We start from the raw sequence: 23,547 nt of genomic DNA, 5'->3' as shown, positions 1-23,547 counted from the left end.
GGCTGCCTGCTTTCTCCGGAGCGGACCTGCCCACCCACCCCATGGTGGATGCATTCTCCACGTTCAACTACCACAAAGTCCCCCTATTGAGGTTACAGCTGCTGGCTTGGTCATCAGCGCAATTACATCCTCTTTTGCTGCTGTGTGGGGGGAAAGAGTGCAGTGCTGGCTTTGGAGAAGGGTATTAATGCTGTTTGCATTGGGGAAGTTGCAGCATTTCCTCCCCTGCAGCTCTGTGGGGGGCCTTTCCCTGTAGAGCCCTGGGTCCACAGCACGGTCTGTTGGTCAGTGGTGGTCTACTGGGACAAGGTATATAGCCTTGAATCTGCAGGACCTTCACAGGGGCTTGGCTTGAAAGATACGATGTTAAGAGCACATGACTGATAGCAGATGTTGAGCACTGACAAGAGCCAATGGCTCAACAAATGTGTAGCAACAGCTCCTGACCTTCTTCCTTCTCTCAGGGGTTTCTCATGGGGGCTGTGGGGCAAAGTCAGCCTGGACATGGTGGGAACCAGGTGCTTGTGGTGATGCTGCAGGCGCCTACAGAAAGCAAGGGCAAGCACTTGACCTCGGCTGAGCCTGGCTAAATATAACCGGTGACTGGTGAGCTCCTACACCTCGCCTGGCTCTAGTCCCACCGCAGTTTATTCCTTCTGAATGTTTCCTGCCTCTTTCACAGATCCTCTCCTTTGCTTTTTGAGATGCCACAGCTGAGTCTCACAAAGTGGTTTTCTTACCTCCAAGTAGTTTCTTCCTCCCATGACTCTGCTTTTCCTTTCTCCCTCTTGCTCATTCACCACTTGCCCCTGTGCATCTGCTCCTCCCCTCAGCACTCCTTGGGTGGCATGTTAGGACACAGGGACAAGGGATAAAGGTCATGTGGTTGTGTCTTGGGGTACTTGGGCATGACCAGAAGATCTAAGAAAGAGTCCCTTTAGGGACTTCCCTTCTAAGAATCTTCTAGGTCTACACGAAGCTCCTCTAGGCATTAAGGCTCATATCAGGTACCTTATCTCATGCAAACGCAGGATCTGCATGTAATTTTCTTTCTTTTCACAGAAATATGAGAAATATGCCACAGAGGAGCAACCCACTTTGAAGTCCCCACATGCTACAATCTTGCATTTCCAGGTCAGTCACAACACAACAGTATTAATTTTATTATTAATAAATGGTGATTGCATGCACCTGATCATGCTTTTGGGATAGGAGGGAGAGCTGGTGATGCCCCTTTTCCCCCACACAGCCGACAGCTGGAGGGCAGCTTGCAGGTCACAGCCTGGCCCATGTACCACACTCCTACCACAGCAGTGGTTTTGGTGAGGCATTTGGTCGTATTTTTGCACTGGTTGCAAGCGTGTGTGGTTGTGATGCTCCTGCAGCCACAGTAGGAGTGACCCTGATTTAGCAGCATCAGGATAGTTAAAATGTTACAACTTTTGTAGGCGGGTATTTCCTAAGACAACAAATAGTTGCTTTAAACCCAAACCTTGTATCTCCCCGGGATACCGACAGGCTGAAGAAATGAGAGAGGTTTATGAGAGCAGTGTTGGAAATTGGGAAATTTTGGCAGATGACATTGCAGTTAATTTCTTTCTGAGAACAACAGTGTAACATATGGGATTGAGGGCATGTGTTCTAAGCAAAATCTGATGGTGAGATCTAGTAGACCTTATGCTAAAGCAGCATGAGGATTTGCAGGCCAGGGGTAGTTGATTGTTACTATAAATTGCCTTTAAAATCAGTGATCAGCTCTACAGTTGATTTATGATTTCTTTTAAAAACAGAAAGCTCCCCAGCAACCCAAACACGGCCATAAACCCACCATTTCCTTTAGATCTAAGTGCTGATGTCCAGTCGCATCAGGGACAGGCAGTGGGTGTGTGGGCAGTGCCAAAAAGCCAGCGGGCAGGGCAGTGCCACCCTGATGCCCTTGCTCGGAGAGCCCTTGAACAGATGGGCACTGTTTGTTTGTGCAGAGAAAATCCCTGAAGCAGGAAAATGCTACGTAAGAGCGGCCAGTGACCTGTGGGGAAATGAGTGTGAGCCCTGCTGTGAGCCAGGAGGGAAGGGCGCGCGTTGTCCATGTGTCTGCGGGCACACGGGCATGTGTGTCTGCGTGTGCGTGGGTTTGCATGTGCTTGGGTCTGACTGTGCACCGCTGCCTGTTGGTGCACAGCCGGGTGTGCCCGTGTACGTGTATCTGTGTGTCTGTGAAAGGTACGCACATGCGTGTGCACACATGCATGCGTCTGTGTGCAGGTCTGTGCACGCAGGTGCGCGTATGCGGGTGGGTGTATGCGTGTGCATGTATGAAGTGTGCATGCATGCACACGCGTGGCGTGGGCATGGACACGCGTGCGTGCATGTACGCCTGTGTGCGAGTGTGCACGAGTGCGGGCGGGTGTGCAGATGCAGCCTGTGCCCATGTGTGCCCGCGTCCCCTTGCACACGCGCCCACACGCGTGCGTGGGCCAGGCCGTGCCCGCCGGTGCCCGCTCCGCGCCCGCGGGGGCCGGGGTTACGCCTCCCTGCGCGGCGGGGCGGGGAGGCGGCCGCGCACCCCGGAGCGGGGCACACACGCGGCCGCACCGGCAGCACCCGTCCCGTCCCGTCCCGTCCCGTCCCGACCCGCCGCCCCCGGGGCAGCTCCGCGGCGCCGCCCCCGCCTCCTCCTCCGCCGCCGCCGCCGCGGCCGCACAAAAGGCGGCGGGGAGGGCCCGGCCGGGAAGGGCTGCCCGGCCGCCCCGGCCGCCCGCATCATGCCCCGCCGAGGGGGGCTGTCGGCCCCCGCCGCCGCCCGCCGGCCCCCCCCGGTTCTCCTCCTCCGCCTCCTCCTCCTGGCCGCCCCGCTGCAGCCCGGCAGAGGTAAGGGCCGCTCCGCTCCCCGCCGCCCCGGGCCCTGCGAACGCCGCCCCGGAAGGCGGGCAGTCCCCCCGACCCGCGGCGCTGCGCCTTCGCTGCCATGGCCGGTTCCCCCCCGCTCTGCGCCCCGCTCCCGGCCGCCTCGGCCCCGCTCCCATCTCCCCCCGCCGCCCGCCGCGCCGGGCTGCCTGTGCGCCCCCCGCCGCCCCCTGCCCCGGCGGCCCGGGCTCCCTGCGCTTCCCGCTCCCGCCCCGCGCCGTCCCCGAGCCGTGCCGGGGGTCCCAGCCAGCGTCCCCCCGGCCGCGGGTGTGGGGGACGGCCGCCCTCCGGCAGCGCTGCGGGCACGGACCGCATCCCCGGGCTTTGCGGTGCGGGGCGTTACACCTTCGCCGTAAAAAGCATGGAACAGCTATCTATACATCTCTCTCTATATATACTGTAATGGAGCCAGCTATAACCGCTTCTGTTCAGGGAAAAGCGCTTCCCGGGGAGGTTTGTCTGAGCAATGTGTATTAATTGATTATTAATGTGTATTAATGTGTATTAATTGATTGCGGTGCAGCAGTGTAAAGCCCCAGGCGTTCGCTCTGCCAGAGACCGATCCCACCTTGCCCCGTTCCCCCCCCCGTTCGTGCTGCGCCCCGCGAGCAGCCCGTGTCCCCAGTGGGGATGCTCTCACAGCTGCTGGGCACACTCGGTGCAGTTTTGTGACTCTGCTCCAGTACTACTGGAAATGGGGTTTCTCTCCTCTCTGAGCACTTGGGGAAACTTTTTTATCCGAAGGGAGCACACCAAGTGCCCAAGTCCCCTGTTATGGTACTTAGTGCTTCATGTTTTAATGTGTTTTCTAACAAGAGACTCATCAGAGTGCTGCGGCACGTGACTGCAAAATCTCAGAAGAGGTTTGCTTAGCTTTTTTATTTATGTATTTTGTGGATCTGGTCCTTAGAATTGGTGATTCAGTAGTGCAACAGGCCATGACCAGGGTGAGGCTGTTGGAATGCTTGTTGCAAGCATAAATAAAATGACCTTTTTTCACACTTAGCTGTATAAAATACATCACTTTTTTTTTTTTTGGTTGTGGTTGGTTGTTGGGGTTTTTTTTTCTTCCCCCCAAGCAGGCCAGTACATTCGTCTCAGTCTGAGGAGCTGCCCAAACTAGGATTTCTTGCAGAACTGGTTTGGAATAAGGTCTGATTGCCTAGAGCATCTTTATGAGTAATTTTGTTGAGTAACTTTCATGAGAGTTTCCTGTCTTGCTCTACATCAGTCTGATGTTATAAAATCTGAGCTGTCTAGTGGGATGCACTGTCTTCCTCTGCTTTTTGGGGCTCTCCTGTGGCTCAGTCCAAGGGAAGGATGTCATTTGGAGATGCTTTTTGTGCTGCTGGATGCTGCTCTGCAAAATGAAACATGGTGCAGGGCTTAGGACTCAGTGGCAAGTGTGAAGGACCAGATGTGTGGTGTGGAGCCCTGTGGTCTGAGGTGGTGGATTATTTTCCTCCGGAGTAATCCCCACTAGATCCTGGATGGAATTTTCCCCATTAGAAGAAGTTTAGTTGATGTTCAGGAGTGGTTTCATTAAATGAAAGGAGCAGATCGAGTTTCTTCCGTTTTCACTGGGTGACTTGCCTCAGCATCTGGAAGGATCTGGACTAGCATGAGCATCTTCAGGTCCTTCCTTTGCCCAATTCAGGAAAGACTGTGCTGAATCAGGCACAGCAAAGACTTGCATCTGGAAAATCCTGTGTGGTTTTACTCAGACTCAAAAAGCTTGGGTTTCAGTTCGAAATCAGAGGGCTCACAAAGCTCTGTTTTCACAACAATGCTGGAAACGGTTTGGTGTTGCTCCGAAGTGGAAAGAAAAGCATACTTGGAAACTCCAAAAGCTGCCACCAGTGGGAATGACACCCTGTGGCCAGGCCACAGCAGTGTGGGCTGCTTTGGGCATGGCACCTGATGGAAGGAAGAGACCTTGGTTTTCCTTCAGATATTACCATTAGTAAGTAGACTCTCAAAAATCCAGCAGTCAGGAAAGGAGGTAAATATTATCCTGTTTCAATATGGATGGGCAAGTAAAGCTGTGGGACAGCCAGGGCTGGGTAGCCAAGCTATGAATGCAAGTGTCTGCTTTATAAAGCCCATTATTTTTGCTGTGTTACCTTGCGTACCACTGCCAGAGCAGCAGCTCTCAAGGAGAGGCTTTGGGCTGTGTTGTAGGGTTTGGAAATGCAAGTGTTAATCTCTGTGCAAATTATAACTCGGTGGAACAAGTTACGTTTTACTTTGTTATCTATTTATGTTTTGAACTTTTGCAATATTCAGGAGCTGGAATGTAACTTCTGGATGTGAACAAGGAATGAAATGCCTGGGTATGTGGTAACAGCCAGGGGGGAAAAAAAAAAATGAACACCAAACCCCAAAGAGGGCTCTTGTTCGGTATGAATGAGCCCAAGGAGCCTGTCTGAATGAGAGCCATAGAGAAAGTCCAGGGCTTCGTGCTCCCGGGTTAGAGTTAACCACCTTGTGGGCAGCAGAGGCCCTTCAGTGCAGGGCTCTGATACAGTCATGCCTCGGCAGTGACTGAGAACTACTGACAGGACCTACTACCCCCTTTTTGCTTTTAGCCTAGGGCACGCTAAGTTTTCCTCCAGCTGTCCAGCTTTATTCACTGCTTCCTGTGCTCGCATCCCGACCCTGTACGGAAGTGACCCAGGAGCCAGCGCTTTTCATTTCTTTGTGCAATATTCACATGGGATACAGCAAAAATCCCATTTCCAAAGCTCTTAGGGCAGAAAGTTCTTAGGACCAGAGAAAACTCAGTGTGGCTCTTCAGCAGCCACTGGCGAGTCTGTGCTATCTGCTGACTATAGCCAGCAGCAGCGTGGTGCAATGATATCTGCAGATGCAACTGGCTGAAAATAGAGGCCTGACAATGCTTTTATTGATATTTGGGTTGGAAAAAATAGCAGATTCTGAGTCTGAGCCTGAGGCGTTTCATTTGGAGTGTGCAGCCTCTGTGCTGAATCCTCGGCTGAAGATTTGTTTAATCAGTTATTGACAACAGAAGTTAATAGCCACAGCCAGGGGAGCTGGGGCACTGGTGGTATCCAAGGGCACGATCATAGCCACAGGCATGCTTAAACAAGCTGCTGCATTCAAAGCCGATACCATTGATGTTAGCTTCGGTTTAGCTCGTGTGGTTCTGCTTTATTTTTAAAGCCCAAAGCCGAAACTGTGGAATTTGCAAGCGAAACTTGCTCAGCACCCCTTGTGCTGCTGGACACCAGCAGTCCAGGAGCAAAGAGCATCGCTGCTGCCCTGGCTGCTGCTGCCTTGGTGGCCACAGAGCCCTTGCCGATGTCGCGGACAGGGAGAGCCCTCGGCTGCAGCGTGGTGCCTTCCACCCCGGCCAGCCCTGGACATGCCCCAGTGCAAACATGCTGCCTGGCTTAACCTGGATATCCTGTGGAAATGACTCTTGTAATAAAATAAAAGTAATTTACTGTAACAGGAGTCCACTATGGAGATCACTTGTGTGGAAGGGGGAGATGAGTATCTTCCAAGGCTGCTTTAAGATGAAAATTTTGGGCAGGGCCCTCCCCGCCGCCCCCCCCCCCCCCCCCCCGCCCCCTATTCAGCTGGAAAAATTGAGATGATGTGCCTAGTCTGACTGTAAAAGTCAACATCTTGGGGGTGGTGGTGTGGTGGTGTTGGTGTTGGGCAACCACCTCCGTATTTCAGGCTGGTCAAACAGCTATTGCCTTCTGTCACTAGTGATGGAATTATTTCATTAGGAAGACAAACAGCTGAACTCTGATTAACCAGAAACCATTGAAAAAGAAGAAAGAAAAATCACCAGAGTTATATTTTAGAAGTTCTCAGCTCCCCAACACAAGTTTCTGTCCCTTTAATTTTTCTTGGGGGAAGAAAAGAAAACAAGCTCTCCTTACAGGTGAAGAGAGATTTATGCCTTCTCCTGCCTTTTAAGCTCCTGGGAGATTTTTTGCTCTTGTTTGAACTTACTCTTTACACTAAACATACTGTGTCTCAGAAACCCCCGAACACTGTTTTGGAGTGCTGTAACCATTCAGCCCACCCTGCTCTCTGTTGTTCTCTCTTGAAGGTCTCAATCTGTGCACCAGTGGAAGTGCCACGTCCTGTGAAGAGTGTCTCCTCATCCATCCCAAGTGTGCCTGGTGCTCCAAGGAGGTAGGTGGGCTGACCGTGTTTGCCTTGCATGCTTTGTGTAACGCAGGAAGGGAGCTGTTGCCCCACATCAACTGTTCCTGACACCGTCCTGTGCCAGAAAGGGTGGGTGAGGGCAGTGGGTGCTCCATGCTGAGCTTATTTTAGGTGTATGCAACTCCTCAGCTCTTTGACACTGTAGGAAATAAGTCTCTGACCCTGCTGGCCCCTGCACATCCTCAACAGAGCACCACTGTTCCTTTGGTTCCTCTGTCCCTTCAATTACCTTCTTGTTTTTGGTGGATGCTTGGTCCCTGCATGGGCTCTGTGTTGCAGGGAGCCTTGCTTTGAATGCCCTCTCCCTAAAAAGCCCCAGAGCCCCCGCTGGTGTCCTGCTACATGTCCCTTGTTGTGTGGCCTGGCATGGCACAGGCTCTTTGTCTGTAACAAAGATTAATTCTCCTTTCTGAATCCATTGTGTCATTTTGAGGGGCAACCCATGCTTCTGGCATCTGAGCCATGCCATGGCAATAAGTTATGCAGCTTAACTGTGTGCTTCGAAATGCAAATGCATCCTTATGTTGGTGCTGAAGATGCTCACCCGTAATGTAATTGAGCCTCTTTAGTTTGTGAGAAATTCAAAATATCTGTCTCTCTATCCAAATATCCATCTTATCACATACACTTACACTTTCTAGAGAACAAGATGTGTAAAAGACCTTATAATGTCTAATAGACAGATAGCTGTTGTCTGCGTAGTGCCTGCATCTGTCTCAAGTGCTTAAGAGGGAAATAGGGATGCTTACAGATGCAGAGAAAGACCCTGCCTACTTGCAGGCACAGCTGCTGTGCCAGGAACCAGTGTTGGGCTGTGAGAAACCCCAGAGCAGTGGATGATCTTGAACATTTCAATGGACGTGGCCAGGAGTGATGCTCTCCGATTCCCTGCTAACCATTTTTCCTCTAGGGTGGCTGTCCCAGTCCTGTTTCAGGGGAGGCAAGCTGTGGAGTTGAGCACATACTTCCAGCTACAGGCAGTGATTCTGAGCTGAGGATGCAGGTGCTACCCACGTGCCTCTCTGCTGCTCCTGTCCCTCCTCCTGCCAGCCCTGCCCGGGCCGGCCGCAGCCCCTCAGGGCAGAGATGGGCATGGAGATGGACATGGGGCAAGGGGGGCTCCCAAGCCCCTCAGTTTGGCTGGGTCTCAGGAGATACCCCAGCCTCTGGCTTTCCAGGTCTGTTTTACTGGACTTTCACTTGTAAGCACAGCTGCAGCTCTCCACAGAAAACCTCCTAACGCTACTAACACCATGCTACCTGACAGCGTAATAGCTTTCATGGTTGTTTTTTTTCCAGCAAGGCAAATGGTGTGCAGAAGGGAAAGAGTAAAGCAATAGATCCCACTTCTGAGACATCTTGTAAACAGCTGTAAGAGCTCCTCTTCCAGCCAGCTAATGTGGTGGTGAGACTGGACCCAGCAATGCTAACTATTAAGCTATGGGTACCCAATAGCTTGATTTTTTTTTTGTTTGTCTTTTTTAATTCTTGGCATCAAAAACCAGCTTTTTGCAAAATGCTGCTAGCGGAAACGTTTATCTGGTGGTCACTGTGACCACTAATTGTATGGCAGCCCATGGGTCTGGCAGCCTGACTCTTTATCTTGCAAACAGGAGAGTTACAAAAAAAAAAAATAAATTCCTAAATGGAATGGGGGGGACAAGAAGGAAGATGGGTGTTTACAAGGAAGTGCTGGAATACTTCCTGACCTTTAGCCTGCAGCAGCTATTTAAAGATACATTTCAAGGTGTTTTGTGCCAAGAGCTGCGTGTTTAAAAGTGGCTGTCCCCATTACACGCTGCATGCTAGAACTTAGTGAGTTCTTATTCTAATTCTGGTGGTGTTTGGTGGTGTGTTTTTTTCTAGAATTTACTGTTTGAAACTCTAATTATCCCTTTTTAGCTGAGATCATCAGGTGAGGTAATGGGACTGTGAAAAATATTGAGAGGTTTTTGACTTTTTAAAGTTTTAAAGTTATATGATAAACTCTCAATATCTACTTTCTTTGCATAGTCATTTCACCACCTTATTTCCCTTCCCTCTGCTGCAGCCTCATCAGGTGCACTTACTAAATTGCTTTTAGTCTGCTTTCCTTAGCTATTTCCATTAGCTGTCATTCATTGTCTGTGTTACACGGGAGTGTATATGCCAGTCAAATTCTGTAGCTCTGCTTCTGTTTAAGTAGTAAGGTATCTGGGCTGTTTAAGAAAGAAGTATCTGGGCTAAGATACTGGAGTGTTTTCCACAGATGCTGGTTACGTTGTGGTAGAAACACAAATCAGCTTAATAGCATGTATTTTCTGCTCCCTTTGCATTTACTTTACAGGTTTGGGAGCAAATTGGGCCAGCTGATGTGACTGTATAGGAGCAGAAAGTCTCGAGCGCTCGGGGACTGCAGCTAGGGGTTAGGAGTATGTGAAAGCAATTCTGTGGATACAAGGAGCCCCGTCCCAACAGTTTTCTGAGTGGGATAAGTTTCCTTGTATTTATGTTGCCTTGAATTGTGAGGGTAAGAGCATGTGTATAGATAGATGCTTACAGCTGAGTAGTCAAGAAGCTACAAATTCAAGACTACCACCTCCTGCCTGTTAGTACAGGGTGCATCACATCCCCTTGGCTTGAATTGGCCTCTGTTCTCTTCCGCTTCTGTTCTGTATCTTTTCTCCCATCCGAGATGGTGATGATGGATGAGCTGGTGACAGCAGCTTCTGGTATGTGGCAGCCCCAGAGCCCCCGGGAGCTGCTGAGCTAACCACAAATCTTTGGGCTGTTGGAAATTTGGAAGCGTTTGTTGGCTGGTGGAAGAATACCTGGAAAGGCAGGACTTAAATGAGGTGATCTGTTTAAATGGCACTTAAAAGAGGAGGTATGTGATGGGTGGCCTTAACTGTCACCTGAGCTCACCTTGAAACGGGGCTGTCTGGGGGAAATACGTGACTCTTGGGTGATGGAGACTGCTGCAGCCTTTCCATCCGTGCTGAATCTGAGGAGATTCTGCTGCTCCAGAAGAAGCTGGAAATGACTAGAAATTGCTGACACGCTGCTGGTGGAAGACTGGCTGGCAACTGCACGCTGGCCTGTGGGGTTGCTGTGATCTCTGCGGCAGCCTGGTTTTCACGGGAGGGAGTGGAGAATGCTTGTTTGTGTCTTTTTTTGCAATGGCATCAGGCTGCTGGGGCTCAGCGGGGCTCACCAGGCTTGCTGGGGGGAGCGGGGAGCTCTGGAAGTGGCGTCAGCGCTGTCCTCTGAGCTGCCAGGTAGGGTGTGATAGACACGTGGGGCTGGTGTTCATCGTGAGCCTACCTGGGGTGGCTGCAATGGGGATGCTCTCCGCAAGGCGGTTCGGGAGCACTGTCATCTCACAGACGGAGCTTGTGACCCAGTGTGCAAAGAGCCAACGCTGCACAGAGCCGAGACAGCATTTATGGCTCGTCTGTCGTAAAACATTTTATACATTTATACTTCGAACAATTATATTACTATAGATTATTATGCTTTGCATAAACATTTATACTTTGAACAATTGTTCACAACTAGGTTTAGTCACACTTAATTCTCATGGGTTCTTACGGGCCATGTAAAGGGGCAGTACTCTTTCTTTTCATTGGGCATGTTCTCTGGGGAGGGGGCTTTCTTTGCTGGGGGGTGGATCTTGTAGTATGCTAACTGGGATAGCTCCCACACAGTTCCAGTAATTTTCTCTTCGGTCTCATTAACCATTTACTTCTCCTTGAGCTTATCTTGTTACTTCTTAGCTTGACACATTTATGGTGTCTATTCCTTCTCCCAAGGCCACGTCTTGTTAACTATTTGCAAGGATGAACTACATCCTCTGTTCTTCAAATTCTTTCTTGTTTTCAATGATAGATATTTACATATTTTGTACAAATTTCAACTGACTGACCTATTAACCACGTACATGCATAGGTTTGATCTAATACTGAGTCGGTCGACTACAGTACCAGTATGGAGGGAAAAATTATGTCATCTCATTGCTGTTGTCTTCTGTTTGCTGCTTTGGGGAGCAACCTACCGATGTGCAGGGGCCTCTCTTATTTTTTAGGTGTGTGCATACTGTGTGTTCATCCATGCATTACCTATGTGGGTGCATTTGTGTGTGTACATGCAAAGTAGACAGGCATGTAAGTTACATTAATTAAACTGAAATTTCTGTTTTTGATTAATTGGATGGAAATTTCCTGGATGGCACCCTCTGTTTCCCAGCAGGTTGCTTGTACCCCCCATCCTTTCACATCTCAGGAATGTGTGTCTAGAGAATGAGAAAGAAAATCAAGGATGTTCCTAGAGGGAACATGTCAGTTTTTTTAAAGTGGAGAAAGCAGGCATGTTTCAGACTGAATTAATGCAGAGCTGGACTGATTAAAGCAAAAAATGGTAGGGATATGTCTAGTTGGGAGTTAGATATAGTCAGTTAGGTACAGTCAGTGCTATTCTCCATTTTTATAGCATGAACCAAGCAATTTGTCTTAAAACTGTCAAACTGATGAGCATGTAATTGTCACAGTGTTGTCTCCATTCACTCTGTCTGCTTGTGTGCATTTGCTTTTGTGAGCTTGTTAGTTAGAGGCCAGACTGCAAAGTGCCCACTGGGCTGCGAGCAGCCGGTGCTGCTAACAAGGACTAGGTGGGATCTTCCCGAACCGATGCCTCTCTGGGGCACTAAGCAATGCTTGGGGTGGTTCCTGCTTGCTGTGGGTTACCTGCTGCATTTCTTGCTGAAACAGGTGTGCAGGCAGATGGGGGGCTGTTGGAAGAAGGGTTTGCCGGAGTCAAGAAGACTCTTAATATGAGTTATGCATCTTGCTCCACTTTATTAGTTTCTAACACTACCTATATAGAACCGATACACATGCATATTTGTAAAGCAGAAATATAATTGGTTAGTAGTCTCTAAACGCGCGCGGTTCTTACACCCCTAATTATCATGACTAAAATAAGCATTCTATCCATGTAGCTAATTGTGTTGCTGTGCTTCAGCCTTGTAGTTTGTTACTCCCTATTTTCCCATACTGGTCCCTATCTTTCTTGGCCCTGCACCTGCTTTCTCAGCAGCTGTATCTTGTTACAGCCACGGCCTGTTGGCACAACATAATTACTCGGTCTCAGGATTCAAGAATAGCTCAAGGCTACCTTTCTTGTTAACTTCAGCACAGCAACTTCAGTACAATTCTGATTACAGGCCTATTCTAATACCAGGCCTGGATTGTGCAGATCTTCAGAGATTCTAAGGCCATACTTCTGCAGCCATTCTTCTACAGGTGGCAGGTATCTGGGGGCATCAAGTTGCTTAACTAGTTGTGAGATGTCCTCTGCTTAGGGGGCATTGGGGTTTGAACCGGTGTGCCATGTCTGAGCTGGTGTGGGTCTGCCTTTCAGCATGGTTGCTCGTTAATTGTTTGGACCTGTGCAAGACCCTTTACTCCTCAAATCTGCTCATCCTTTTTTCCTTTCATTTAACATCTGGGAGTCTAGTTTTTTTCTGTCACAGAAAACTTTGTGCTTGAGTTGGATGGTACCTGATAGCCATGGTTTTGGCTTTGGGGTTTGACCTATGGGTGCATATGAGGGTGTTTGTTCGCAGGGTGCTGCGGAGATTGCTGGGGCTTTCCTGAGGCTGTTGTCACTCCCCTGCTCGGTGACACCCTGCCTGCATTAGAAACCCAAGCAGAAATAAGGGTCAGTCCTGCATCCCTGGGTGCTGAGCTTTGTTCCCCTCCCCTGGGGCATTTGCACCCCTGAAGGGGGGTATTTTCTTTCACCCTGGGTAATGTGGCATTTCACCAAACAAGAAAAGGCCTGGATTTGACCAGAGCTCCAGCTCAGCAATTGCTGCCCTGTAGCAAGCCCTCAGGGCCCATTTTAAAAAAGTTTAAGATAAAATAGCTGGGTTAGGCTCAGGGGACCTGAGAACTGTGCAAAGTGCAGAGGTGCTGCTGACCTTAGACCTCTGTGCAGCTCCTGTCAGAAGGAGTTGTGTAGGGGCTTTCCCTCCAGTCTCCTGGGCATCCTTTGGAGAACTTTTGTCACGGAGGCTGCAGAAAAACACATTGCAGCAGTAACCGTTTCTCGCCACCATGCAAACGGACAGGCTTGTGCATGCATGGGCACCCTGCCCCAGAGTAGCTTTGGCAGGTCCCACAGGGGTGAGCTCTTTGCCCCATGTGCCGGCACTGTCTTGGCTTCCACGTGCGGATGCTGCTGTTGTATTCATCCTGTGCTGGGATGACGAACGTTGGTATAAACAGTACCATACCCAGAGCTGTCTCTTGTGGTGTTAGGAGCTCGACTGCTAAATAATAGCAGCTGGGGCAGGAAGCCACCACCCTCCTCTCCCTGAGCTGCGTGCCCCTTCTGGCTCTTGTTCTGCTACCCCAGCCCCAGCCAGAAAATTAAGCCTGAATTCAAAGCCCTTTGACGGCAAGTCTTTCTGTTCACATCAAGAGGCTTTGGAGCAGACCCTGGGGAGGACTGGAAACGCCTGATAAAGGCTAAATTGCATGAGCATCCCTAAATATCATCCTGTTTGGATGCTTCTCTCCAGTGTTAATTCCTGGGGAATAACTTAGAGGTTCCTGGCTGTACTCCTGGTGCTGCTTGAGAGTGTCCTTTCTAACAGGTGGCAGCAGAAATGAGCTGGCAGAGGTGCTCACCTGGAGCTGTGGTCCAGGTACTGAGCAGGCAGGACATCATTTCCCTGCAGGTGCTCTGCTGTTGGGTGGACCAGCCCAGGAGAGTGCCTGGACCCCTCTGGCTTTTCACTGACTTCAGGTCAAATCACATTTGAGAGAAACTTTTCTCCAAGGCTGCACTAAATGTGCTGCTGTGAAAGGCTGGGCGTTGTTTTTGGTTTTGTGAGGGATTCTGATTTTTATTGTGTCATGCTGGAGATGATTTAAATAGTCCCAGTCCTCCTTTCTGGAAGTTGATCTGTTTACATGATGTGTTCCAAGAAATTTGTGTTCATATCCATCCAACGTGCCGTCTCCTTGGCTGGACCCCGCTGCTGAATGCTGGAATGCAAATCTTGCATTTTTCAAATAGCGTTGGGACCCCATAGTGAGAAAATGCAGCAAACAGCCTCTGTCTGTGTCCCTGGACCCCGAGGCTATCCTTGGGGGACCCCAGAGCGCCCCATGGGGTGCAAAAGTGAGATCTGTCAGACGACTTCTCCTTCGCTGATGTCTCTCCATCTTCTGCCATGCTGGAGCTTCAGCAAAAAGTGAGATTTATTCAGCCCTGCACTGGTTTTTGGCTGCACAGCTGAAGGAGGGGCTAGCAGAGCTATGAGCATCTTCCCTGCATTTTCATGTAATTTTAGTCCATCAACCCTGGAGCAGAAGGCGGTTGTCTCTATTGTTATAATGCAGAAATAAGTAGGAATTGACTGTTGAAAAACCACTAAGTTTTGGGCATGTGACTTGCTCCCTTTGGCACTTTTGGGGAGGAAAAAAAAAAGAAAAAAAAGGCATTCTGACAAATGGGCTTTTTGCAAAAGGCTGCATTGTGCGCATTCCTGAGCGCTGCCCCGCACAAGGCTGCATTGTGCACCACGCATGGGGCTCACATCCAGGGCTGGAGCTCTTGGGACGGGTGCTGGGAGACCCCCTGCTGTGGCAGCCCATCCTCTGGGACTGAGCCACTGCCTGTACCTTGCTACCTGCAGCGGGCACGGGCTGCCTTTTGACCACCTCCCATGAAGGCTCTGCCACCTCCCTTACTCTCCTGCAAAGCTGCCCAGGACAGCCTGCCCAAGTCAAACTGCTCCGGCTGTGCCCCTCCTCAGGGACGGCTTGCTTTCACTTGTTCCCCCATGTGATGGCGTCACGCCAATGCCTGCAGTGCAGAGGTGTGAGGGAGAGGGGACAGACGGTGCTGGTGTGGTGGGGATGTGTGGTGTCTCACCCAAGGAAGAAGGCGCAGGTCCTTGGAGCCACCCAGCCTCAGTCTCCGGCTTCACATCTTGACTGGCTCTTTGGCTTGGTGGGTTTGTCCTGCTTCCCTTGGTACCAGCTCCTTCTCCTCTCTTCTGTCTTTTGCAAAGCTCCTTTAAGGTGATGCACATGCAAAAGATAACAGCTTCTCACTTTTTCCCCTTGAAGAGGTGGCAGTTGGCTGTCCAGGCAGCAACCCAAATATTTTGCCTTGCTTTCATGTTGCCCACATCAGGGCTGGGAGTAGCTGCTGCTGTGACTGGGGTGAAAACCAGAAAGTGCAGTGATCTGTGAGCAAATTCAGTTTTCAAATCCTTGCAGAATTTCTTTTTTGGTCGATCCCTTTGAAAGGCTCAAGGCTCAGCGCAGGCTACTTTTGAGTACAGCCACCAGAAATGACACCAGCTTCTCCTTATCTCCTATTTGCTACAGATACCAGCATGTCAAAACAAAGCCCCTGCTGTGGGACTGACATTTCTCCCTCCCCTTCCCTTTTGTCCGTTCTTCACCCCCTCAGGAGTTCGGCAGCACGAAGTCCATCACATCACGGTGTGACTTCCTGCAGAACCTGGTTGCAAACGGTTGTGCGGGAGCCATAGAAAACCCCAGCAGCAGCATCAGTGTGGTGAAGAATGTCCCTCTGAGCAGCAAGGGCTCCGGCCAGACCCACCTGGACGTCACGCAGATCACGCCTCAGAAGGTTGCCTTGAATCTTCGTCCTGGTGAGCCCCCGATGGCTGTGAGCTTTATGCTGGGGTATGCATGGGGGTGAGAAAGGGTGGCCGGGATGTGCCAAGAGCGTGTTGTAGTTTGTGACCTTGTAGCCCACTAAAGCAGGGGGCTTCTGGCCCCTTTCACAGCCTGTGAACTTTGGTGGTGCATCACGAACAGGTTTGGCACTGAGGTTTATGTCCTCTGTGAGAGGACACTGTTGTGCAAAGTCAATCAAAGTGCACCCGCAACTGTTACCAATACTAGCCTTAACCCTTGCATGCATTTAGAAGGAACCTGCTCAGCTTAAAAATGTAATCACTGGATGGAAGGAGTTAAAACAGCTTCAGATCCTCCACCAAGCTGACAGTGCTTGACTCTAAACTGAGACAGCTCCTTCTATAAATTGGAAACAAAAGCACATATCTGTTTTCTGTCGGTATGCAAAAGAACCATGGGATCAAGGCAGAAGATGGAGATTTGAACTTGTGACTCAAGCCTTGGACTGTAGCCAGATCCCTGTTTCATTCCCCTGAGCCATCACTTTTCTTCAATCTGTTCCTTTTAATTAAAAATTAGAAGGGAATGGCTAGACTGAGCCATGTGAGCATGCTTGTTATCAAAAGTTTTTGCATGGTGGGGGGAGGCTTTAATGTGGGTTCAGAATTCTTGCAAAAATTTGGCAGCTGATATTTCTGAAGGGGGGGGAAAAAAAGCTCTTTATTGCAAAGTTAAGAAGCAAATATAAAAGCTCAATTCATTATAAGCAATTGGTGTGGGTTTCTAAGGCTTACAGTTTTGTGACAGCTCTCAAGAGCATACAGAAAAATGAAATACAATGTTTTGCCCAAGAAAAACAGGAGTTTGAGCTGGTGGTCACACTACCAGTGCTCTCCCAGAGCCTCCCCATTGCTGCAGGACTTTTTGGTTTAATTCTGCAAGATGGATAGTTGTCATGTCTCTTAATTAACTCTTCCTCAGCAGTATGACTGCTGTCATCAGTCAGACCCTCAAATGTAAAGAAATTTTGCTTCAAAGCCTTAAAAGTAGATAGCTGAGGGCAGTCACTACTGGATGCATGGCTAGATGAGGGGCTTCTGCAACTGCATGTGGCTGATGAGACAGGTTTGTTCCTGTAAAAAAAAGGAGTTGTTGTTACTCCTGTTTCTTGAAGCAATTCCTGGCAGAAAGGGCTGGTTCAGCTTCCACGCCTCGCCTCCTGCACACCCTCCTTCATGCACAGTGCCCAGTGCTCAGCAAATTCCTCTTTCCCGATCCCAGCCAGAGACGTGCCCACTGCTCCAGTCTGCGGCATGGTGTGGGGGCACATCTACCTGCGACTTCCCAGAGGCCGTGCTCTCAGATGCTTTGGGCTGCACGGGGCTGGTGTACTGTTCCTGCCAGCCCTCACAGGGGACCACGCTCGTGGCCACCTTCAGTTCTGCTTGGACAGCAGAGAAGTCCTCCAGGTGTGGGCTGATCTGCAGGAATCGCCCTGAGGCCCCCTGCAGTGATTCCCACACCGAGTGGGGGGGTCCCCTCCCTGTGCTCCTCTTGTAGAGCATCAGAGTCATTGCAGGAGGGGGACATACCTAGATGTTTGTAGTAGTATCTCCCATTTTTGCTCTTTTTTGGTGACGGGCAGCCCTCTGTCTTAGGGCTGATGGCTTCTTAAACCCTCATATTACCCTCCCCAGTTTAAATTACCCATTAATCCTTAAGTTTGAGAATGGGTTTCACCCTGTGAACCCAAGACAAAAAGGAGACAATGTTGATTTAATTTTGGGCATGAAGGGTGTACAATTTCAAAGATGAATTCATGCGGCAGTCTGTGGCAATGGCGTTCTTTTATTCTTAGACCGCTAAGCAGAAGCAGAAGGAAGGGAATTGTCAATTGTTTGCCGTTCCCACCCAGGCAGTTTGATCTAATCATCCTGTGGCAGAAGTCACATCCACAAATCTCTATGCCCACAGCTAATTTCCAAAGGCCTTAAATTCATGTCTTTACAGGGTAGCTTTCAGATTGAGTATTTAGTTTTTATAATATTATTTTTTAATCTTGGGTCCAGCTATAAAGCAGTGTGTCCTGGTTAAATGAAAAATATGAGTAGTGTAAAAGGAATGAAGAAAATGAATAGATGCAAGATGTGTTGCCCATCAAGCCATAGGCCTCACCAAGCAGCAAAAAGAGCTTTTCTTGGATAAGTGTGATTTGTCGAGTTCGTGTTCTTAAATTGGCCAAAAGAAGTTTTTACAGTTTCTGCACTGCCTCTGTGTGACAGTATCCAAGAAATATTTCTGAATTCAGTTCTGAGTTTAAAACTTTTCAGTAAAAGCCCTGAGGAGGGGATGGTGGTGACAGTATGTTGGGAAGGAGTGGGCTGGATTATCCACTAGAAGTGTGAGAGTAATACTGTGCACAGAGAATAATGAACCTTTTTGCACCTAAATCTACGTACATAGCAAATTCTTTTCCGAGATAATCGATCTGTGCAGTTAGGAATGAAAGAACAACCAGACCCAGGATCCTGTTATTTTTGGTGCTTCTCAGGGACTAATAAGTTTGTAGCTATTAAAAGAAGGTTTGATCATAGCATCCCAAATACCCTTTCGGGCATAGGATTTCCCATCTTAAGACCTGCTCAAGAAGAACAGTGTTTTGGGAATGGAAATGTTGGGAAATGCAGAAGGACGCATCCTCTTTTTCTGAAAGGGTTCGGCATTCCAGTAGGAAAAATATGTAGGAATGAAAAGAATAGGCATGGGAATGAATTTTCCAGGAGTTAAACACATTCTTGCAGCGCTGACTTAGTCAGGCTTGCCCTCACGGTTTGTTACCCTGCAGGCAGCGCTAACAGGTTTCGCACTGTGTGAATGATGTTCCCCCACCAAACGTGTGCCAGGTACGGTGCCAGGGCCCCTGGTTTGGTTGGGCCACCTCTGTAGCTTTGCTTACTGTAGAGCCAGTGCTGCATTCCATCCTGCTGCACCCCGTGTCTCAGCGCCGTGCCGGGAAAGCCCTGCTGCTGCTGGGAAAGAAAGCCAGGAAGGATAAGGAGGGACATTTATGACAAGTTTCCTCTTCCAACAGCTGATACCTGGGCAATACCTACATCTGCGTGCTTGCGCGTGGTGCCTCGCAGCTCTGCCTTTGCCAGGAGGGGTTGTAGCAGACTGCAGCAGGGCATAATTGCCTGCAAGAAAAGGGGCCCTGGCTTGGAAGCGACCCTCATGCAGGGAAATCATTAAAAAGAGGGAAGGTCTTGGTTTAGGAGCTGTAGCCGACTCCTCTGGTACCCCAGCATTGAGCTGGCTGAGGTGCAGAGAGAACTGGTGGAGCAAAGGGCAGACCCAGGTCTAAACCCTTGACAGTTTTGTTTGCAAAAGAGGCAGGCTCTGACTTTTCTGTGCATCCCCCTGGGTGCTGGGACCCCAGCTCCTTCACTGAGCTGCTGGGCTGAAGCAGCTGCTGCAGAGGGCTGGGAGGGGTGTCGGTGGCAAAGCCCCCCGTGCTATGTCTTGCCAGCACGGCAGTTATGGGATGCTGCTGCTGCTGCGTGTTGTTGAGCTGGAAGTAAGTGGGAGCAGCTGTGCTGCTGCGCACAATGAGGAGAACAATAAAAGGGCTAGGGGAATGTTTTCACAATACTAAAAAAATGTGCGTTTCATTTCTGGGGAGGAAGAGGGGAAGCCACGAGTGTTCTGCAGAACTTGCCAATGCCCGAAGTTCAGTCTCGGCCCTGGAGAGCTGGGAGGGGTGGGCAGGAGGGGAAGCTTGGTCTTGAGAGTAGGCAAGTCCCTGGGTCTGAGACCCCACTGAGCTGGAAGAGGGGCTGAAGTGGCAGCCGGGGACATGGGATCTCCAAACCAGCCTGGGGCCTGAGAGTGCTGGAGTCTGGGTCTCCGTTTAAACCCTTCTCTCAGCAAAGCATAACACGAACATTTGCCACCTCCTCCCTGGCTCCACCGAGGTCCATCTGGTATGGAGCTGTGTTCGCTTTGAAGTGGCTTCACCTTTTTCAAGGTGGGGGCAGTGCCAGTGGTGGCCTCTCCTCGCAGCATTCCCGCTGGGGGGCATCTCGGTGAAAGCAGTTTGGCAAGGGGCAAGGTCAGGGGAAAAGCTGCTTCTTCACGTCTGCACTGCCTGTGTTTCAGCCCTGTCAGCTCCTTCCCTTGTGTTCATTGCTTCAGGAAGCTTCATCTCTGTCTCACTGCTTCCCCGGGTGACCCTAACAACCTTCTTTTTCCAATTCACCTTCCTTTTGCCCTGCTTTCTTCAGAATCATGGTGGCACAGCTCTTTTTTGGGGGAGAGGTCCTTTTCAAATGTATTTCTTCTGTGTCTGCTTGAACTTGACTTCCCTGAACAGCTTCGAGGATATCTTGCATTCATCTCATGCTGACTGTTTTCTCCTGACACTCTTCCTTCTCTTACTCCACCTCCTTCTCTTTTTTGTGCAGGACTTCTTGGACTGCATTGTTTGGAGGACATACCCAAGCATGTACAGGGTCCCTCTTTCAGTAGTCCATGAAACATCCATTTGAGGTTCACTGCTTGCTTTTCTTTACAGTTTTCTAGGAAAACACCCCTGGACTGTACACAGTCGAGGGCAGCAGCATTTTTTGTGTGTTTCCCTTTAGATGTTCTGTCAGCTGAGATGGAAAGACTCTTTCCCATATTTCCAAAGTAAAATAGAGCCATGGTGTGTCTTTTTCTTGCCAGCCAGTCCACCACGTAGCTTAAGAGGACCCAAAGTCGTTACCCACTTTCCTGTTAGTCTCCTAAGCTTATTCCTTTCACCCTCTTCTTTTGCAAGTGACCTGTCTGCTCTGCAAGAGGAAGAAAAAAGCATGTGGTCTGGATGTTATGTGTGCTCGGAGTTTCCTTTTCACCGCTCTCAACTCTTGTGTGTGTGCAGGTGACCAGACCTCCTTCCGAGTTCAGGTTCGGCAAGTGGAGGACTATCCCGTGGACCTCTACTACCTGATGGATCTCTCCCTGTCCATGAACGACGACCTAGATAATATTCGCAATCTGGGGACAAAGCTGGCTGAAGAGATGCGAAAGCTCACTAGCAATTTCCGTCTGGGGTTTGGCTCTTTCGTGGACAAAAACATTTCTCCTTTCTCCTACACGGCACCAAGATACCAAAACAATCCCTGCATTGGGTAAGTGGTAGGTGTGCCCTGAAGAGACAAGCCCTGGGTTTGCTCAGAGCTTTGGATGCAGTCTTCTCTTCCCAATCTTGCTTTAATTAATGAACCTCACGTAAGCCTCGGCTTTTGGGAATGCTGATTAGCTGTGGCTATCACTGTGATGCTCCAAAGTGATTAAAAATAGGACAACTTCCAATTTTGCAGTGTCTATTGGGAGATCTCTGCATCTAGAGATGGGAAACTGTTGTATCGGGAGGCTGAAGCTATTTTGAAGTACCTGAAGAGGATGCAGGCAGAGCAGGCTTTTATACTGGCTTTAAAAAAAGCCAGAGCCAGAAATTCCTGATTTCTGATCCTAGCTCTGAGTCATAGTTTGCCCTTGAGTAAATCAGTCAAGCTCTTTGTCTCCATGTTATAGATGGGGTGACCAAGGCAATGTAAGTCCTTCCCAACAGAAGTGTTTGGGCAAAGTGAGATTTGTGGCAAACTGGCAGCTGCAAAATGCACAGGCGATGTGGTTTGCTTGGTGCTGATATCGGAGTCTTTTTGTTTGCCTTTTAACCACCGGAGCTGGGATCAATTCCATGGAATTAGGGATTATGCCAGAGTGAAACTGGGTGTAGTGGAGGGTGTCTAGGCTCAGATGGGTTTGAATGTTGGCATGAAAAGATGGATACACCAACAGTGGGAGAACAGGAGAATGTCATTGATGACACTTTCCTTCATGGTCCCCATCTTCACCTCATCCATCGTTGGGGTGCTTTCTAGTCACGTAAGGGCAGTAAGGTTCGCACTTTTGAGCCGTTCGTGGATACTTACATTGTAAGAGCACTGCACCAGTGGATGCCAAACTCTGTGAGCTTTTTCCATATGGGACAGATAAAGAGACCTTACATCAACTCTGAGTTTGTAGGCCAGCTTTTGGCATTGACCAAGCATTTGGCATCTCATCGACCATTGACCAGACAAAATTATCTGTATTCTCTTTTCACCAGTTCTGTCCAGAGAGGAAAGTCAAATGGTTTTTAACACTGAAAACTCACATTTTGGCCATAAAGCATAGCCAAAAGGGACTATGCTGACTGGGCCGGGGAGGTGGCTTTGCCACCATAGCACGTTATACCACACTCTTTATAGCTCTTTTCCCTAGAAATCTGGCATGGCTTCAGATGGATGCTCTCAGTGACGTCTGTTACCCTCAGCCCTCCATCACTAACACCATGTTGCTTGGGGGCAGGGGACAGGGTTTTGCTCCAGCTGGGGAAGTCTCAGAAACTTTGTTTGGCCGGTGTGTGATCTAATTGAAGTGATGTGGCTTTTGGGCTTTTGCTGAGTGAAACATGCAGGAGGGGAGGGGTGGGAGAGGAGGAGAGGATGGAGCTGGACAGTTCTGCAGCAAGGCATGCCTGAAACTGCCAGTGCCCTTTCTTAAAGGGCATCCAGAGCTGTCACCTCAGCTTTTCCCACTGTGATCAGGCTATCTGCATGTTCTTTTGGGTTTACTCAGGTGATTGCTTTTCTGTTTATGGGTTGCATTAAGTAAGCCTGGTCTTGGGAAACCATTTAGGAAGGATAGCCCAAGGCAATTCATCTGCTGGGTGCTCCTTTCTAGTTGCCATCTGTCTCCTCCTCATCCAGACCAGGGGTGCTGGCTCCCAGTTGTTCTCTGGTGGCATCGCCTTCCCCTGCCCTCTCTGTGAGCAGGCTGTCGCTGCTGCCAAGTGGCTTGCTGATGTGGTAGTGAGGTGGGTTGTCAGGTGTGGTTTTGTTTGCAGCTATTTCTGGTGACAAAGCAGACTCTGTCCAGTGGCCTGCTCCCATTTACGAGAAGCTGCAAGTAAACATGAGCTGCAAGTGGGTGTGTTTTGCCCCCAGTCCAGGCTCCCTCTTTCCCTTCCTCCTCCTCCTCCTCTTCATAGTGATGGCTATTCTGCAGGTCTGGGTGGGGTGCAGCCCTCTTTTCATGTGGGATCTGGGTGGGATCCCTTGTGCCTCCTCCATCTCACTCCAGCTCCCTGCTTGCCCCTGCTCCTGGCTGGGACTTCCTGGCGAGCCAGGGCGTGGTGTCATTCAAGAGAGATAATATGAAGGGAACAAATCCTAAATTTCAAAAGATAAAGAAGGCAGAGGGTTTGACTGAACGTCTAATTGCCCATCTATCTGTGATACGACTTGTGGAAGTTACAGCCTGAGATAGCCCACCTGTGCTGCTGTGTGCCCTTGTGTCACGTACCTGCTGTCTGTCCTGCTGCCTCCTACAGCTTCTGCCAGCAAACCTGGAGAGTAAAACAAACAAAAAAGGATTAAATTATACATCTGCATGGGAGGTGAGACCCTGTAGTGTGTCAGTGTTTTCTTTCTGCATCGGGGCTCTGGCAAACCGAGCACCCAGATGTATCCTGTGGGTTAAGCGCGGAGGTTTCAGACATCACAAATCCTTGCCTTGGCCCTAGGTGTGGGTGGGATGCAAGTCTGAATGTAGGGCTGATGGCAAGGGATGGCTCTAACTGCCAGCGGGGCCCAGGGCACTGGGACCTGCCCCCTGGTTAGGGGTGTGTTTGGCTGTGCGGGTGGAAATCCCTGCAGTGGGGTCTCTTGTGAGGGATTTGAGTTCC

The 23,547-nt window shown here is 49.8% G+C and overlaps 2 protein-coding genes across 2 annotated transcripts in view; one reads left to right on the top strand and one right to left on the bottom strand.

The window, feature by feature from the left end:
* LOC308068497 (TGF-beta receptor type-2-like) overlaps positions 1-1,801 on the bottom strand; it is a 310,921-nt gene extending 309,120 nt beyond the window's left edge. Inside the window, exon 1 of the mRNA XM_080399218.1 lies at positions 1,789-1,801. The gene's annotated coding sequence lies outside the window, so the exon portion shown is untranslated. The remainder of the gene's footprint in view (positions 1-1,788) is intronic.
* Positions 86-23,547, top strand: part of ITGB5 (integrin subunit beta 5) — a 66,459-nt gene continuing 42,997 nt past the window's right edge. Inside the window, exons 1-4 of the mRNA XM_080399207.1 lie at positions 86-2,871; positions 6,995-7,080; positions 15,583-15,787; positions 20,695-20,944. Of these exons, the coding sequence (XP_080255333.1) occupies positions 2,040-2,871; positions 6,995-7,080; positions 15,583-15,787; positions 20,695-20,944 (1,373 nt within the window). The 5' untranslated portion in view covers positions 86-2,039. The remainder of the gene's footprint in view (positions 2,872-6,994; positions 7,081-15,582; positions 15,788-20,694; positions 20,945-23,547) is intronic.

This window comes from Falco punctatus (genome assembly GCF_963210335.1).
Source record: "Falco punctatus genome assembly, chromosome: 8".
NCBI classification, from domain to species: domain Eukaryota; kingdom Metazoa; phylum Chordata; class Aves; order Falconiformes; family Falconidae; genus Falco; species Falco punctatus.
Note: the sequence above shows the minus strand (reverse complement) of the source record. Positions and strands in the feature narration are given on the sequence as shown.